The 19,022-nt window shown below is 45.0% G+C and overlaps 1 protein-coding gene across 3 annotated transcripts in view; it reads right to left on the reverse strand.

Annotated features, from left to right (window-relative positions):
• Positions 1–317: 317 nt before the first annotated feature.
• Positions 318–19,022, reverse strand: part of LOC115098082 (histo-blood group ABO system transferase-like) — a 128,355-nt gene continuing 109,650 nt past the window's right edge. The window contains exons 6-7 of one of the 3 annotated variants that reach the window (XM_029614392.1): positions 18,067–18,201; positions 318–2,034 (exon numbers count right to left, since the gene is read on the reverse strand). In XM_029614392.1, coding sequence (XP_029470252.1) covers positions 1,347–2,034; positions 18,067–18,201 — 823 coding nt within the window. In that variant the 3' untranslated portion in view covers positions 318–1,346. The remainder of the gene's footprint in view (positions 2,035–18,066; positions 18,202–19,022) is intronic. The other 2 variants (XM_029614391.1, XM_029614393.1) reach the window with 2 other exon arrangements.

Genomic DNA, 19,022 nt, shown 5'->3' on the forward strand with positions numbered 1-19,022 from the left:
AGGGAAAAATGGACATTTAATGAGGTATTCTGGGCCTGCTTTGTGCCACACTGAATAGTGCATTAGTTGCCCCATTTCCCTGTGCATTAGCCTCAGTATCACTTATTAGACATGCAATGTTACTTGGGTGATGTCTGTTTCCTAAAGAAAAAGACTGAGAAACTACATTGAGCATGATCAGGCCATGAAGAGCAAGAAACCAAAAATACCTGCCCACACTTCTCTTTCCCTCACCCGACACAAAGGCTCCGGAGTCCTAACACGCTGGAGTAAGGGGAAAACATTTTTTATTTCTTTTATATATTCAAAACATAAAACTAACAGTCTTTAACAATCAAAACAAAATAAGAAAGAAAAGATATACAAAAAGAGGAAAGAAAAAGGCACAAGAAAAACAGGAAGAGTAACATGGATATGTTAATAGTTCATATTTCAGTAGAATACAATATAGTAAATTATGTAAGGGGAGGACCTGCTATTATTATTATTTTATAAATACATTTGATTTATTGTTGACATTTGGTTTAACTCCAATGTAATCAGATTAAAAGGAAATCACGTGGCATGAGCCAGTTTCCATGATCTTCCGAACATTTTTTTTTCTCCCAAAGGAAATAATGTAAGCTATATGGGCAAAAGGGAGACTGGTTGGACTTCTCTGATCAGAGTTGGAAAAAATCTGTTTGGGTTAAGGCTTTGGGGAGGCAAATAAAAAATACTCAATGAAGTGAGCGAATAACCATTTGTGGATGGGAGGAGTTTAATAAGGGAAAGCATAGCAAACGGATCTGGATTTAGTGAGAGCTGACACAGGCAACTGCCAGGGGTGCTAAATTTTGAAGTCACCAAATACCCAAGCCAAAGAGGAGCCTGTTTTCATTTGCTTTAGGGCCACGTGCTGGCACCTCTTCAAAGGGGCATCACCATGGCACTCTACCACCCTCCCCAGGTTCTGCCATACAGGTGCAAAGAAAGATAAACATGATGGCAGAAAAACACCATACCACCTTCCTAGTCTTAAACCTGGCCCTGATGTCAGAGCTCCTCCTACTGTGCACCTTGAATATCTTTTGTCTGATCCTTGTAAATATGTTTTTAAGCTTTGGCATATACACAGCTGCACAATATTCCCCTTTACAACAGTAGATGTTTTGTAAGATTCCATATTTGGCTTCTGTTTGCCTCTTGGATCATTTTGCTATAGTAATATTTGAGAGGTTTTACTGGAAAAGTGGGATACAAATTGCTAAATTAAATTAAAACTGCTAGGGATGACTTGAGTCCATGGTAGAGAGCGCTGACCTCGTGACTTCATTTTCCTTATGAAAGGAGATTTGGTGCAGTTCTCATTTGTTTCTGATCTGATTATGATTTTTGGGAACAGCAACAAACCTCCTTTTCTTGAGGATTTCTGGCACTCCCATGTTGTTGTCCCATAGATACTCAGGTGACAGGATTTTGGTCGGCTTGTGGGTTAGCAAGTACTTGTTTAAATGGCTTTCATCATGCCAAATTGCTTCAATCCCATTTGCTTTATCTGTCAAGATGGCATGACTACAATGGTTTGTTAGCTTGTAAACTTCTTCTACTGTGCCTCCAAAAAAGCCTCCTGCATAGTAAAAGTCACCCTCATCAGATGCTATATAGGCTTGGGATTCAGATCTGCGTTCATAGGTGAAACGCTGGCGCTGACCCTTGTAAAAACCAGGGTGTAGTGTCCCAAAGACATCACTTAAGATCTCCACTCCAACATGGTCACTAAACTTCATGTCTACATCCACACAAACAATATAGTCAACTTCACCGATGAACTGCTTTTTGGCAAAGAGACTAATCATTTCCATGCGTCTCATACTGATATCCTGCCACCTGGCATTGCTTTGGGTTTTGAGAACCACCACGCTTCTTCCTTCCTTGAGTGTCACATTGGGAACAGCCTCAGGTCTGTCTGTCAGGACATAGTAGTTTACTTTGTATCCAACCATAAAGAACTTCTCTGCCGTCTCTAGAAACAATTGGAGGAAGACTACATATCTGAAATACAACAGGGATATGTCATTAGAAACATATGAAAATGTACAAAAGAAAATCCTACTGTAAGAATGAAATTACCAGAAATTTTTTTTTCCTTTTGCTTGATGGTAAAAGAACAATACTATAACATGCAGTTGTTAGAAGATACTATAAAACTGTAGGGGTGTGCATTCGTTTTGAACGAATGCACATTCCGCAATGTATAGGTCCCTATTCGTTGCATTCGTGGGTCCGCGAAACGCATGGCAAACCCCCATGAATGCAACGAATCATTACCGAATTTTTCCCCGTCTTAAGGAGAGAATTTAAACAAAACTAACTAAAACCCCCACCCTCTTGACCCCCCCCCAAGACTTGCCAAAAGTCCCTGGTGGTCCAGCGGGGGTCCTGGAGCGATCTCCTGCACTAGTGCCGTTGGCTGCCAGTATTCAAAATGGCGATGATAGCCTTTGCCCTTACTATGTCACAGGGGCTACCGGTGCCATTGGTCGGCCCCTGTCACATGGTAGGAGCAATGGACAGCTGGCACCATCTTGTGGCCGGCACAGCAGCAAATGGCCACAATATGGTGCTGGCCGTCCATTGCTCCTACCATGTGACAGGGGCCGACCAATGGCACCGGTAGCCCCTGGGACATAGTAAGGGCAAAGGCCTTTGGCGCCATTTTGAGGGGGGGGTTTGGCATTCACTGAGCAGAGGCCCCCTCTGGATGCTATTCTGTCTTACGATACACCACCTGTGGACCAGGTCCCGGCTGGGAAAAAGAATGTTTTTTACAATGCTGTCTTGCGCTGCTTTCAGACACTCAGGGATCATTATGGGATACATTCTGTTTCCACGGGGACGCCTGTGGAATTTGGAGCCCATAGTGAGATCGATCATAAAGCAGATAGAGTGAGACGGCCATTAGGGACTCTACCAGCTGATGTTAATCTGGTGCCGGAGCATTTAGCGACCAGGCTAGTTGCCCTTGAGGCTGTCACCGGCCAGTGTGATACGTGTACTAGACATTATATTATTTCCACTCTGATGCCACAGAATTTGGTACCCCCCCCCCCCCCTGCTTGTGACTCATGGGGAAGTTATTATGCATGGACCTATCGTGCTATCTTCGGCAAGCCTTTGGTTACAAATCTTGGTGAGGTGTTGCGTCATATTTTACAAAAGTATTTCTGCAGCATATTCTCTTGGCATGCTGGATACAATGGGTAATTTTGACCAAGTTTGGGAGATTTTAAAAGACATAATGCCTGATACCTATTCATATTGATCTTAGTAATCGTTTAAGTTCATTAGCGCCTGCTGAGAGACATGAGCATTTTCCTTTCATAATCCAGCAGGTTTTTGAGGCGGCTGGCCAACCTTTGATCCCTTGTAAGTCGCTTAAACAGGCGCAGCCAGGTTCCGACAGGCAAAGGGAAAGAGACAGAGACATCCAGAGATCTCAGCCTGAAAAGCCCACCAGAAGGGTGAGTTTTAATTTCAGAAATCCTTCTTCCCAGGATAGAAATAGGGGGTTTGGGAATTCTAGACAGGATTATACACCCCCCCCCCCTCCAAGAAATCCCTCTAATACTGGGTGGGTTCCACATTATCCTGTAAGGGACAATAGAGGGAACCCCCCCTGCGTGGTTTCCAGCACCTGAGAAACCTCCAGGGGTGCCTGGGGCTGTAGCTAAAGCTGAGTGCCCAACCCCTCCCTCACAGAAAAAGCCTGCTAAATGTGCCACTCACCATGACAGTGCTGGCTCCATGGCTCAACCCTCTGTGGGTCCAGAGTAAGGAGCGGGGCTAGTTATTTGTGGGTATGATGGATTCTGGTACTTCAGTTAATATTTTGATGAGAGAATGGGACACTATTCAGTACTTAAATGAGGATGTTACAATTACTATGAATGCAGGAAAGCAGTCTCAGGCTCCCTTAGCAAACATAGAGATATTTTCCCCTTACTTCAAAGGGTCTCACTTCATAAAAGTGGCTTGTTTATTTGATGATGAGGATCCGTTTGCAGTTTATTTCACCCAGGCTGATGTACCTGTCTTGCCTTCTATAATGAGGGAAGACCCATCGTATGGCTTTGAGGCTGTAAAAGCTTCAGTTTCACCTCAGCTCAAATCCTTAATAGGAGAAGCTGAGCTGAAAAAAATATTTACTGAATGGCTGAAGTTAGGAGTTGTTCAGCTCTACCATACACACACAGGCTTGGTACAAATCACTAAGCCTTTCAGTCCTCAAAAGCAGTATCCTGAACTTAAAAAATTCTGGGATGACCTGGATGTTATTATTTCTCAGAAGGTGACTCAAGGGGTTTTGATTGAGGAATATTCTGAATTTAATTCCCCTGTCCTTCCTGTGCCCAAACCGAATGGGAGTACCCGCATGGTCATTAGAGATGTGCTTCGTTTTTTTCTACCGGGTCGTTTTTTGACTCGGATACTTCGTGGTAAAATTCGGGTTTTCTCGTTTAGTTTTTTTGAAAAACAAAACGAGGAAACCCGAAACCGGCCCAAAAAATGAAGCGGGAAACGAAGCTAAAAAAAACCCCACCCCAAGCATTTAAATTCATTTTAAGACATTACATACACCCCCCCCCCCACCACCACCATCCCGATCCCTCCCCAAGACTTACTAACATCCCTGGGGGTCCAGCGGGGTCTCGGGTTCCATTTGTCCCTCCGTGCCCGGTGTGCTACTGCAAGCCGTGCTCCTCAAAATGGTGCCGAATAGCCTCTGAACTACTATGTCACAGGGGCTACCGGCACCATTGGTCAGCCCCTGTCACATGGCCATCGGCGCCATCTTGTGCTCATTCCATGTGACAGGGGCTGACCAATGGCGCCGGTAGCCCCTGTGACATAGTATGGGCAAAGGCTATCAGTGCCATTTTGATTCCTGGCAGCCGACAACGAAATCGCTCTCGGACCCCCGCTGGACCCCCAGGGATTATTGGCAAGCCTTGGGGGGGGGTCAGGGGGCCCCCCCAAGCTGGCCAAAAGTCCCTACCAGCTGATTTCCCTGATTGGGGGCGTGCTCCGGAGGCGGGACCCGGAAGTTGGGCTATATAGCCGAATTACAAGTTCTGTTCCCTGAGGAGGAGAGGAGAGGGAGCGAACATTGCCTGCTTCAGCTGACATTTCCGGGGGTAAGCGGAGTTCTTGCCCCGACGGCGTCTCTACACCTACCAGCTGATTTCCCTGATTGGGGGCGTGCTCCGGAGGCGGGACCCGGAAGTTGGGCTATATAGCCGAATTACAAGTTCTGTTCCCTGAGGAGGAGAGGAGAGGGAGCGAACATTGCCTGCTTCAGCTGACATTTCCGGGGGTAAGCGGAGTTCTTGCCCCGACGGCGTCTCTACACCTACCAGCTGATTTCCCTGATTGGGGGCGTGCTCCGGAGGCGGGACCCGGAAGTTGGGCTATATAGCCGAATTACAAGTTCTGTTCCCTGAGGAGGAGAGGAGAGGGAGCGAACATTGCCTGCTTCAGCTGACATTTCCAGGGGTAAGCGGAGTTCTTGCCCCGACGGCGTCTCTACACCTACCAGCTGATTTCCCTGATTGGGGGCGTGCTCCGGAGGCGGGACCCGGAAGTTGGGCTATATAACCAAAATCCTTGCGGCGCGCAGCTGACACCGGCGCGCCGCTAAAGCCGCGCGCGCTCAAGGGGCTTGGCCGGGCTTGGCCGGGCTTAGCCGGGATTTGCTGGGGGTTTGCAGATCGCCGATTGATATTTGTTTTGGACATCTTTCATGAATTCAGGTAATAAGTCTTCCTTATCCTCTCCAAACCTCCCAAAGTGAAATCTATTATTGACTGTGCATTACCCTATCGGACTCTATCCTACTGCCTGATTTTCCCTGTATATTTGCCTAAGAGTATGCCACACACCAAAAGGAAGGCCAGGTTGAGGCCTCCAACTGGTGTGGATGTTGTAGAAGCAGGTCAGAGGACGGTGTCTGAATGGCTAAATCCCCCATGTAATTCCCCTATTGGGCTAACCGCTGAGAGTGGGGTAATAGAGCGGAATACCCCCTCTCTGGTTGAAGAAATATCACTGAGCCCCGGGGCACCGGAAACACCTCTACCTGGAATTGTGGAAGTTTCTATCCCAAGGAATCCAGGGAATATGCAAGAAGAAGCCCTGAGATCTCTGGACTCACAAAATAGTATTAAGCAAAATGATACCTTGTCAGATATATTAGAACAAGAGATGAAAGATACGCAGTTAAGTAATTTGGAAAATCCAAGTGATAATCCCAAAGAAACTAGCACTCCAAGATTAACTAAATCTGTAACTGAGAAACAGAAAGATACTGAAGTAGTGATTAGGACTGAAATGTTATTGATGAGACCAGCAAATATAACCTTAGAAAGTGTCTGGAATTATTTAGCGAAATTAGACATGTCTATAAATAAATTGACAGAAGTTGTTATGAAGACCACTAATTCCTCATTACAGAATACGGTAAAATTGGAAGAGCAAGTAAAAGAAGTAAATCAGATAGAAAAACGAGTATTACAAATAGAGAAAATCCAAAATCATCAGATGAGTGTTGAAGGAGAATTTAATAGAAGGTTGGAAAATCTTGAAAACTCTATAAGATCATTAAACCTAAGGGTAAATAATTTTCCAGTAATAAAAAAGATTAACCCTATGGAATTATTTAGAAATTATTTAATACAAATTTTGAAAATTCCAGGTAAATGTCTCCCGGTTATAGTTAGAGTATTCTATATTGGAAATAGTATTAGGAATAAAGAAAAGGGACCAGAAAAGTTAATAAGGGATGAGAAGGAGGGAGAAAATGAGTTGTTAGATCAGAAAACATCTAATAGTACCATTGATCTATCTGATTTATTGGAGAAATCTCAGGAAGATCTGGATGTAAAAAATAGGGGGACTTTATTAGTACAGCTTGCATTCAGTACTGATAAAGATAATATAATGAAGTCTTTTTTTCAAAATCGTTCAAAGACTTTTTATGGTCAAAAAATTTGGATTTTTCCAGATTTTGTAAAAACTACTCAACTGCGTAGGAAGCAATTTTTGAACATGAGAAAACAAGTGTTAGATAAAGGTGGACATTTTATGTTGAAATATCCATGTAGATACAATGTAAAAATAGATGGTAAGAACTATATATTTAATGATCCCAATGACCTTAAGGGTCTTCTAGCTATATAATACCGGTATTAAAAAAGAAAGAGGGATTAGTAATGCTAATTGTCTTTGTTCTTTTTTTTTTTTTTCCTTTTGATGGAACCGCTTGTTAGTAAATAGAAATCACTTTGTCTTTCCTTTTTTGAAATGACTGACTGATTAGTTTTATTTTTATGATCATATATAATTTTCGGATGTATCTTGTGTAGGCCAGTTAACTCGATGTTATAATTAAAAATATTTGTTGTTTATAATTTGAAAGCAATAAATAAAGAATTTAAAAAAAAAAAAAAAATCCAAATAGAGATCACCCCAAGTGTGTGTAATATCACCCCTAAAACTCTGTTATAAATCTGCTGCTCGGAGTTAGCAATCTGATATAAGTCCGCCAGGGAGTTAGCAATCTGTCGTAGATCTGCTCCTCTAGAGGGGAGGAGTTAGCAATCTGTTACAAATCTGTTGCTTGGAATTAGCAATCTGTTATCGAGCTCCTCCTGTAGGGGGAGGAGTTAGCAGTCTGATATGGATCTCCTCCTGGAGGGAAGGAGTTAACAATCTGTTATCAATCCCTGCGGCTAGGAGTAGCAATCTGTTATAAGTCCGCCAGGGAGTTAGCAATCTGCTATGGATCACCCTGCCAAGGGGAAGAGCTAACAATTATAATACTGAGTTGGCGGAGTTAATGATCTGTGGTGGGTTGGCTTCCCACAGAGTGGCAGTCATATAATACCGCTCTAGTAGTGTAAGGAATGAACACTTGAGGTAAATTGGTGAATCCCTGGGCCAATGGCCGATGACAGCGCCCCCAGGAGGATATCCTGAGAGGGACCACCGGCTAGGCTGGAGTATGGAGACAACACAGATAGTTCTTTATTAGACAGGAAGTAGAACCACCAGAGGTGGCAGTAGTGAGCTGATGTGCCTAGCAGGGCTGAAGTCCCTCAGATACTGGAATTACAGTCTCTGGGTTGCTGAGCTGTAGAGAGAGACTATAGGTAATGAGTAGACAGGGTATTCTGGATACATAACCAGTAGTAGATGATTCATTCACAATTGTAGATATCTGTAATGGCTTCTATGCAACAGAGAGTCTTCAGTATTCAGGAACAGGAGCCGTAGGCGAGTGCTGGTTCCTATATGCAGTCTGGAATGAGAACTCACAATATCTATGTATGAGATGGCTTATGGAATAGAAGAGAGTCTTTGGAGGGTTTTAGGAACATAGGCCCTCGTGGAGCGAGTACCGGATCCTATCTGCAATCTACAATAATGACTCACGATCTCCGTACCTGCGATAATGTCTTAGTCAGAAGGGAGTCTTCGGAGATTAGGAACATAGGCCCTCATGGAGCAAGTACCAGTTCCTATCTGTAATACCGTGTTTCCCCGATAGTAAGACACCCCTGATAGTAAGACGTAGTGGGAATTTTAGGGGGGTCGGCTAATGTAACACATCCCCCGAAAGTAAGACGTACCTGTCATTTAAAAAAAAAATTATTTTTAAATACCTGTCGGAGGGCCGCGTGGGTCCAGGCGGCTGGCGGCGGGAGCCGGGTGGTCGCGTGTTAAATCTAGGCCGCGGGCGGGTGGGCGCTTGTTCCAGGCGGCGGTGGCGGCGGGGGGGGGGGGGGGCGGGGGGCCGCGCGTTAGTTCGAGACGGCCGGCGGGCGGCGGGTGGTCGCGTGTTAAATCTAGGCCGGGTCGCACAGGCGCGCATTCATTCACTGCCGGTGGGGGCTGCCGAGGCAGCCCCCACCGGCAGTGAATGAATGCGCGCCTGTGCGACCCCTGCGATTCGGCGCTGGGGGCTGCCGGTGGGGGCTGCGGCAGTGAATGAATTCATTCATCCAGGCGGAGGAGCCGGCTGCTTTCGCCGCTGCCGGCTGCTTTCGGCTGCCGCTGCCGGCTGCTTTCGGCGCTCAAGGCAGTCACATGCTGTGACGTCACGGCATGTGACTGCCTTGAGCGCCGAAAGCAGCCGGCAGCGGTAGCCGAAAGCAGCCGGCAGCGGCGAAAGCAGCCGGCTCCTCCGCCTGGATGAATGAATTCATTCACTGCCGCAGCCCCCACCTGCAGCCCCCACCGGCAGCCCCCAGCGCCGAATCACAGGGGTTGCACAGGCGCTGTGGGCCTGTGCGCGCATTCATTCACTGCCGGTGGGGGCTGCCTCGGCAGCCCCCACCGGCAGTGAATGAATGCGCGCCTGTGCGACCCGGCCTAGATTTAACACGCGACCGCCCGCCGGCCGTCTCGAACTAACGCGCGTCCACCCGCCCCCCCGCCGCCGCCGCCGCCGCCTGGAACAAGCGCCCACCCGCCCGCGGCCTAGATTTAACACGCAACCACCCGGCTCCCGCCGCCAGCCGCCTGGACCCACGCGGCCCTCCGACAGGTATTTAAAAATAATTTTTTTTTGAACACTCAGGTTTTTTTTCCAATATAAGACATACCCTGAAAGTAAGACATAGTGGGACTTTTGGGGGTAAAAAGAAAGTAAGACGCTGTCTTATATTCGGGGAAACACGGTAGAACTCACTGTGTTCACGTCTGTGATCGCTTCCAGGTAGTAAGGAGTCTTCTGAGCATTCAGGGACGTAGGCCCTTGTGGAGCGAGTACCGGATCCCGTCTTAGCAATCTGAAATCAAGAAGAGAGAGCGGGGCCCCCGAGGAGCGGGTACCCCTAGGTAAGGTTGTGGAGGCAGAGCAGCGGAGAACGAATTCCCCTTGTTAACTCAATTCGTAGTAGCAAACAAAGACCTTTTAAGGTGGAATCGGATGATGTCACTATGGGGGGACGCCCCCGAGGTTCGCGCCCTTGCCGGTACAAACTCTGGAGCGTGCGCATGCGCCCTTACATCATCAGGAACAGGGCGGATCCGCAGCATCAGGCCAGCCCGGGGTTTCCAGGAAGAACGGAAAGGAGAAGCCGCGGCAGCATCTGTTCATCAGACCCGAAGGGAGTCGAAACTAAGGAAGAGAGGGTGGGCGAGGGCGAGAACAGGCACGAACGCAACACTGGGTGAGGAAGGATCTGTAGTGAATTTTGCCAAGGCTAGAACTGGGTTTGAGGAAGTAAAGTTTCTGGGATTTTTAATTGGGGTGGCAGGTGCTACACTGGCCCCCACACGCCAAGAAAAAATAATTTCCTTTCCTGAACCTAAAACAACTTGCCAATTGCAGGTAATAATGAGAAGCCTCAATTTTGTACGTAAAACTGTACCTTGTTTTGCCTCATTAGCGGCCCCCTTGTATGATTTGCTTAAAGGTGATGCCGTTGTGGCAAGGGATTGGACTATTGTTCATTCTGAGTGTTTGCGGGCGCTACAGGAGGCTGTCAAAAATTCAGCCCCTCTGGCACACCATAAGCCAGCAAAAGATTTAGATGTTACGCTGCAGGTCTCTGACTCTCATTTCTTGGCAAGCATATGTAATCTTGTTGAATCTCAGCCCATTGTTATATTATACACACTTTCTCTCAGCCTGAGAAGAAATTTAATATTATTGAGTGTACGTTGACAGCTGTCAGATATTGCTTGTCTAAAGTCTCTACTCTGGCACAGGGTAAGACCATTCATTGTTATACTGGGATACCCCAGTTACAGGCTGTCACTCGCCATTCTTTCCCAGAGAGTAGAGCTCTCTCCACCCACTGGGTTCAATGGCGCGCTGATCAATATAGAGATGATGTACAATTCCATTATCAGAATGGTTTGGCTGATTCTGACATTGTTTTGACTTGTGAGGATCTTTTCTTAACAACTGAGCAAGATAGGTTCAGTCCTCCGATTCATCAGAAAGTGCAGTTGGTGATTTTTACTGATGGTTCTGCTACGCCTTCTAGTGACTATCTTACAGCCTTTTTTTGCAGGTGCAGCTAATGTAATTTTGACTCCTAATAAGAGAGGACAATGGAAAGTGTCTGACATGCATAGTTGGAAACTGGGAGATATGAGTTCACAGCAAGCTGAACTCATTGCCTTTCAAAAGGCTTTGACACATATTGAACACATGACCAATTTGGACCCTGACAGGTCCGTTATGGTTTGTTCTGATTCTACATATGTGGTGCCTGGGTTCAATTCACACATGAAAGTGTGGGAAAACAATGACTTTTTAGATATTACAGGCAAGCCTATAGCACACAGAGCTCACTAGAGACTAATATTTTCTACTTCACAGAAACTTACTGTCCAGGTGCTAGTTTTGCATGTGCCAGCTCACCAGACTTTGGGCTGGTACTCTCGTTACAATTCTCCGGCAGATGAGGCAGCTAAATTGGCTTTCTCTCAGCAAGAGACCACTGTAAGGGCACGTCTCGCTAGGCATGGTTCCTTACATTTGAATGCGGCAACTTTGTGCCAGCATTCGGATGGGTTTTAACTAGAAGTCAGGCAAAGAAAATGGTCAGTGAGTGTTTGGATTGTCAGCGCACGAATCCAAAACATACTGGACCCCCTTTATGTAGACCAGGGCAGGTGGTCTATATGGATCATGTTGGTCCCCTTACTTCTTCCCGTGGCTACAGACATATTTTGGTAGTACTTGATTCCTTTACTGGCTTTGTGTTTTTATTTGCACAGAAACACATTACAGCTATAGTAACTGTTAACCGTCTGGCTATAGTATTTGGTATTTTGCCTTTTCAGTTTCTCTGCACAGATGGCGGTCCAGCCTTCAAAAATTCTGAGGTTTAGACTTTCTGTGCTGATGATTGCATTACTCATCCATTCTCCTACCCACATCGTCCAGGGTCTAATGGAATGGTTGAAAAGGTTAACGGTGAGGTTAAGCGTAGTCTGCAAATTTTTGCCTTGAAATCTAGCCCCAGTAATTGGTACCTTCATCTTCCGGAGATCCAAATCCGGATTAATAGTACCATAACTGCCAATCATGAAGCTCCCGCTATGTCTCTCTTTGGGTTCTCTATGCTAGAAAACATGGCTTCCTCAGATGATATGGTTACTTCTGACAAAGCCCCTCGGAATCCAAATCCTTTTCCGATTGGTTCCGTAGTTTTGAGCAAAACGCATGTTCGTGGCTCATTAGAACCATACTGGTCTAAACCCTTTATTGTTACAGAACTTCTAGGTACCTCGGGACTGTTGCTTTCTGACTCTGAGGATCCAGAGAACAGAAAAGTTGTGTCTATTAGAGATGTCAAGCTGGTTCCAGAGACATTGGGGTTTTCCGGTGCCAGCGCCTCTGTGGATGCAGTCTCTGCTGCATCCACAGTTTCCGCTGACGCCGATGAGACAGGAGGAACTACCGCTGCCCAGCGCTCCCACTGCTCAAGCAATTGATGTCATTCCGAGATGTGATATGACTGTGCCTACCCCAGAGCAGGAAGACCAGGTTGTTCTCGGCGTAGCTACTCCCGCGTCTGAACGTCCTCCATGTTTAACCCGCTTCCAGCAGAAGCTTCTGCTTGCATGCTGTGTGGTTTGTTCCCCAATCAGTACCTTTTTGCATGCGGTGTTTCTTTTATATAAACCTTATTGTAAGTATGTTATTGCATGATGGGTATTTTTGATTATTGCTTCTCCCATCTCACTCTTTTACCTCTTATCTCATACCCAGCTGCATTCCACCTCTTTTCCCGCAGCTTCACGGGAGCTCCGTTATTCTCACTCACATGTCAGTAAGTGCTCACTTTCTGAGCCTTTGTCTCTTCTTGCTGTGCCTTTGCCTTCTGGTGTCATTTTGGTTCCGTACCATGGCTGGCTGGTACAAGATCCTGTTCTGTTGCATATTGATGTTCCTTTCAGGTTTTACATTCACCAGGTCTGGCAAGGCATCTCTCCGGAATCCCTGCCTGTGGGTCTTGAGTCCAGACTTGTTGCTCTGTTCCAGCAACTGGATCGTTCCTTCTTGCAGCTTTCTTCCATCACTTCGGAGTCTCCTCTTGATGGCTTCCATGCAGAGTTCTGTTCAACCAGGTATCAGAACTTGTTCCTGGGTTTCAGGAAAGTGAATATCAATCTTACTGGGATTTTTGAATCTCCCTCCTTGAAACTGCAGCACTGCTCTCAACCACATATTGGTGCTTCTGAAAATTCCAGCGGCAATTTGCCCTTCATCCTTGCTTTCGTAATGGATCTTGTGCCTGCATAAATCCCCTTTCAAAGATACCTCTGGAGGACTCCTTGTCTGGACCTATGTATGGATTTTCAGGTTTGACTAAAGGTCTTGTTTTCTCCTGGATGGACATCTTTCCTGAGGTAACGCTCTCTTATGAGAATTATTCCACATGGGGGGGGGGAGAGGATACAGGATTCCCCCTCCCACTGCTTAAGGATTCTCTGTCTTATGTTTGTAGACTACCGTAGACTACCACAATCCCCCAATTGTGAAATTCTACTCACTGCACTCAGCCACTTGGGCCTCAGACAAATCGTCAACAGCCCCACGCACAAAGCAGGCCACACATTGGACCTTATTTTCATAAACGAGGGCATCACCTCTGCTACCTGCCCAACCTGCGTTTCAGTCCCATGGTCAGACCATCATATCATTTCCTCAGAGCTACAAATCAAAGATCACCCCTTGCCAGTCTTCCCTAAAACCTCAATTCAGTTCAGGAAACCCTGCTCTATAGACCACCTTAGTAAGCTGCTTACAAAAGATCTAGCTCAACTCGATCTCACGGACGCTCACTCAGCAACTACATCCTGGTTCAGGATCACTAGCAAAGTTGCAGAACAATCTTGCCCAACCGTCACAAAATCACTTCACCCACCCCAGGACAATAGGAAACCATGGTTCTCTCCGGAACTAAAAGCTCTCAAGCAAGATCTACGTAGCAAAGAGCACAGATGGCGCAAGAACCCATCCACCTCAACTCTATCAGACTATAAATCCCGTCTTAATGCCTATAGGAATGCTATTCTCAGAGCCAAGAAAGATTTCTTCTCCAAAAAATCCACCACTTCATTTTTGACTCTAAAGCCTTATTCTCCTATGTCTCATCCCTCACAAAACCTTCTCCCCCTACCATACCAGATGATCAAGCGTTCAACAAAGCCACAGAGCTGGCCATCTTTTTTGAGAAAAAGATAGCTAACCTCATAAAGCCACTCTCCACCTCCCAACAGATAACCCACCCTTCTTGCACTACATCTCCTAATCGAAGCTCCATTCTAGATTCCTTCGAGACCTCGTCTTCGCTGGAAATCGAAAACATCCTCAAGAAGCTGAAACCCTCCTCACACCCATTGGACACAATACACTCCAATCTTCTTCTCTCCATCCCAAACATTATTTCAAAATCTTTAGCAGATATCATTAACTGCTCCTTGACACAAGGATGGGTACCAGAACAACTAAAACTAGCCATTCTTAAACCCCTTCTAAAAAAACCCAACCTTCCGACTACTGACCCTGCAAACTTCCGACCGATAGCTAACCTACCTCTGATCTCCAAAATTATGGAAAGAATAGTAAATAAACAACTGTCAGAATACCTGGAGGAGAACAATATTCTTTCCCCATTCCAGTTTGGATTCTGAAAAACTCAAAATACTGAAGTCCTGCTAACCTCGCTATCGGACACCATCCTCCTAAACCTAGGAAAAAAACAACCTTACCTACTAGCACTACTCGACCTATCTGCAGCATTTGATACTGTTAATCATTCAGTTGGTTCAAATCATTCCTAGACAATAGATTTTACAAGGTCAGGATCAATAATAAGGAATCACACCCCATCAGATCAAACCTGGGAGTCCTACAAGGATCATCCCTCTCTCCTACCCTTTTCAATATTTACCTGCTCCCACTTTGCCAATTACTTTCTAACCTAAAATTAACGTATTACCTATACGCTGATGATGTCCAGATTCTTCTCCCAATCACAGATTCTCTTCAAAAAACCTGGTCTTACTGGAACAGTTGTTTACTATCTATCAACAGTCTTCTCACTAGCCTAAACCTGATCCTCAATCCAGATAAGACCGAGATCCTCATCATTTCTCCGGATGAAAACCACGTTCTCCTCAACTCCCCAAGCGCTTCTCAATTCGCTAAAACAGCTATCAACCATTCCCTTTCTGTCAGAGATTTAGGGGTTTGGCTCAACAACCAATACAATTTAAAATCATTTGTCCACAATACAACCAAAGAATGCTTCTTTAAATTACAAGTACTTAAAAAACTGAAACCTCTCCTGCATTTTAGAGACTTCTGTTTGGTGCTTCAATCTATTATCCTCTCTAAACTAGACTACTGCAATTCACTCCTGCTTGGTCTCCCTGCAATAACTATCAAACCCCTACAGATGGTCCAGAATGCCGCAGCTAGGATACTCACCAACTCAAATAAAAGAGACCATATTTCCCCCATCCTTCAGTCTCTTCACTGGCTACCCATCAAATTTAGGATCTCTTTTAAAGTTCTCATGATGATCCACAAGGACATATATAACATCGCCCCTCTCAAACTTAGTATTCAATTCCGTCCACACACCTCTGACAGACCAGTCAGAAGAGCGTACAAAGGCACCTTGTATGCCCCCCGGCCAAATCCACTCTAAGAAAGCGAGCATTATCAACAGCAGGGCCTACTCTATGGAACACTCTGCCACCGGAACTACGTCAAGAACTTTGCCATCAAACCTTTAAGAAACATTTAAAAACGTGGCTTTTCAGTCAAGCTTTCCCGGAAACCCAAGCTCACTCTGACGCCGTTCGAAGGACGTGAACTAAGGCTTGAGGAATAATTGAGCACGCCGCTCTTTCTACCCTGCCCTCCCGGCCTCTTCGGGATGTCTTCTTCCTCAGTTACTTCCGCCCGCTCTTTCCCTCCTTTTTCTCCTGCCCCCCCTAGCCCTTCCTCCCTCTCTTCATTCCCACATATGCCCTCCCTTACTCCCCTGAATCCAAGCATCACGTCTAATGTAATGCTCTGATGCTCTTAGTTAATGTTCAATGTTTATTGCTCCAATGTTTAATGTTTTTCTCCAAACGTTTCTCCAAACGTTTCTCCAAACGTTTCGAATGTTCTTATGCTCTTATGTTCAATGTTTAATGTAACGCCCTCCCACGACAGTTCTGTTTTACTGTAAACCGGTGTGATCTGTATATTTTACAGGAATGTCGGTATATAAGAATTCAAAATAAATAAATAAATGAAATTCTGTTTTTAAATACACATTATCATTTCTTTTGTGATGAATTGCCTGTTTCTTTTACGCATTGGTAGAAATCCCATATCATAATTTAACTTTATGGAATAATGCATGTGGAAATAATAGGTTCTTTTGTGCCCAGTCCTTGTCCACCCAGGAATACTGCTTTTTTTGCCCTAGTTGGCGTTATCAGGTTAATCTTTGTAATAAAAGATTTTTTAATAGGGTATGGGGACCTTTCTTTACTCAGGAGGCTATTTTTTTCAAAATACACCTGTGCTGGGCCGGTCCTTGACCGCTGCCTGTATCAGGGGTTTAACTGAGGGGGATGAATGACGCTGAGGTTACTTCTGTGTTAGATTTAATTGTACAGACAAAATGACTGAATGACTCATTTCCCCTGCCTGATTGGGTAATGAGAACAGCCAACAGAAAACGCAGGAATGCTTTGAAACATGAGGTTCAGAATACATTCCTTAATCTTAATGATAGAATTAAAACTGCTATAAAAGGCATTCAGTCCAATGAATATCTGCTAAGAGCAGGTATTTTTCAGTTAAGGGATTACTTAGCTCAAACCTTACAGTTAGGGATTGAAGCCATATCCACGACTGATGAGAAAATATAGGTTCTAGCAAGAATAGAACAGCTTACTCATTTTATTGATGGTCTTACTTCCCCAAAACCAAATGGGGAGACCTTCAATTGTGAAAAATGTTAGAGGAAATAAACCTCACAGCTGAGCAAATTCAGTATGCTCATGTTGAGGCCTCACAAGTTATTTTGCAGGTCACCAAACATGAAATGGGAAAAGAACCATGGGCAACCTTAGGTTCAACTCTAGTACAAGGGGTTAGACGTATTTTTTTCCCAATCACCACTCAGGTTTTTAAACGCTGTTGGGAAATCCAGAACTGGGGTCAGTACCTAGAAAGCTTGAACGGAAGCAACTCCTGGATTAAAACAATTCAAATCTTTGAACCAACACATTTGTGTATTAATAATGCTGGTTATCACTGGATTATAGCACAAGGTTGTCACAAAGTTCCTGTAACTGTGTGTAATTCCCTGGTGCAGGTCTATAATACTTGTCTCACACTAGAAGGAGAGGCTGATTGCCCTCTAGAACCGAATCCCGGTCCTCTAGTAGAGGCTTTTTTGAAATTACCCAATGGATCTTATATCCTTCGGTCAAACAAAGCACAGTGTGGGTTTCAACCGGGAATATTGTATTTAGTTACTGCACAATCTGTCATTAAGTGTACATACTGCCAAGTCATGCTGCTTTAGTGATTTCTGGTTAATTTTATTGGTAGGATAACTCTGCTTTTAATTGGATTAATAGATTTTCAGATTAAGTAGCCAACAGCTATATTTGACATTATGACAGATTAGAATAGCAGAGATATGCAAATGTTTGGATAAACTAACCAAGCTTTACTTGACTGCATTTCTGAGGCTTAAAGGGATGATTTCTGTGGTTACTCAGATACTCCGTGCAGTAGTATAATATTATTGCCAGCACACCCCCCACTTGAGTCCTGTTCTTGTTCTAAAACTTATTTTGACATCTACACTTTGGGAAGGAGGCAAGAGTGTGAGATCCTTGAAAACTGGATGATTCCAGATCTGCCTGTTGCAGATGTGCAAAATCTCAGGCACAGAAGTCCATGCACCTTGTTGCAGAATCTGCTTTCAAGCTGCCACAGAGAACTCTGGTGTGAATTCTGTTTTTGGAGGACATACTTACTTTTTAATGGCAAACAATGTCAGTCCAACTCTGACATCTCTTTGCTTGAACTGTTGGTTCAAGATGTCAGTGCTAAATGTTCCATCCCAAATTATTGGTGCAAACCATGGTGTCATGACTAGGACATCTGTTCTCCTAGAGGGCAGAGAAATTTTCCTTTCAGTTTTATTATGCTACAACAATCAAATATTACTAAGTAATAATAATGGTCTGTTTATGGTTCATATGGAATTACTTTCTGAGAGAAAAACAAATTATTATTTTAAAAGTGATTCATTACCTTTATCTGCATACTGGTCCGTCTAGCCTCAAAAGCAGCCACAATTCTAATATTTTTATTTTTTATATTTATATTCCGGCTTTTGTGACACTTCAAAGTGGATTACATTCAAGTACTGCATCCCCAGAAGGGCTTACAAACTAAGGGCCTCATTTTCTAAAGTATCGCAGGCCTGCAATACTTTAGGAAATGAGGGGCGGGGGGCCAAAATGGGGGGGCGGGCCTGCACTAGCCGGCAGCAATCGCACCGTCACGGTGCGATCGCTGCCGGTTTCGCACCCAATAGCGCCACCATAGGAGGTGTAGCTATTGGGAGCGAAATAGGATGCGAAAAGGGCCTTACCTTTTTGTCGTGCGCGGCAGCTTCGCTGAGTCGGCCCCGGTGACGCCCCGACTCCTCCTCTTCCGGGGCCAACTCTGCCCCCATTTTGGTATCGCACGCGAAAAGGGACATTTCATGTGCGAAACGTCCCTTACCGCGTGCGATATGTTTGGAAAATAAGGCCCTAAGACGACCACTTTCAAACAAATGCACGTGGTGGCATATATGCAAAATATGGCCACGAGCGGATCTACACAAGTATTTTAAAATAAGCATGTGAGATATATGCATCTTATAAAATATGCACATCTCTGCCTTGCAGTATACAATGCACAGGGCCGGATTTAAGACTAT

The sequence above is a fragment of the Rhinatrema bivittatum genome, chromosome 8 (assembly GCF_901001135.1).
Source record: "Rhinatrema bivittatum chromosome 8, aRhiBiv1.1, whole genome shotgun sequence".
Lineage (NCBI taxonomy): Eukaryota > Metazoa > Chordata > Amphibia > Gymnophiona > Rhinatrematidae > Rhinatrema > Rhinatrema bivittatum.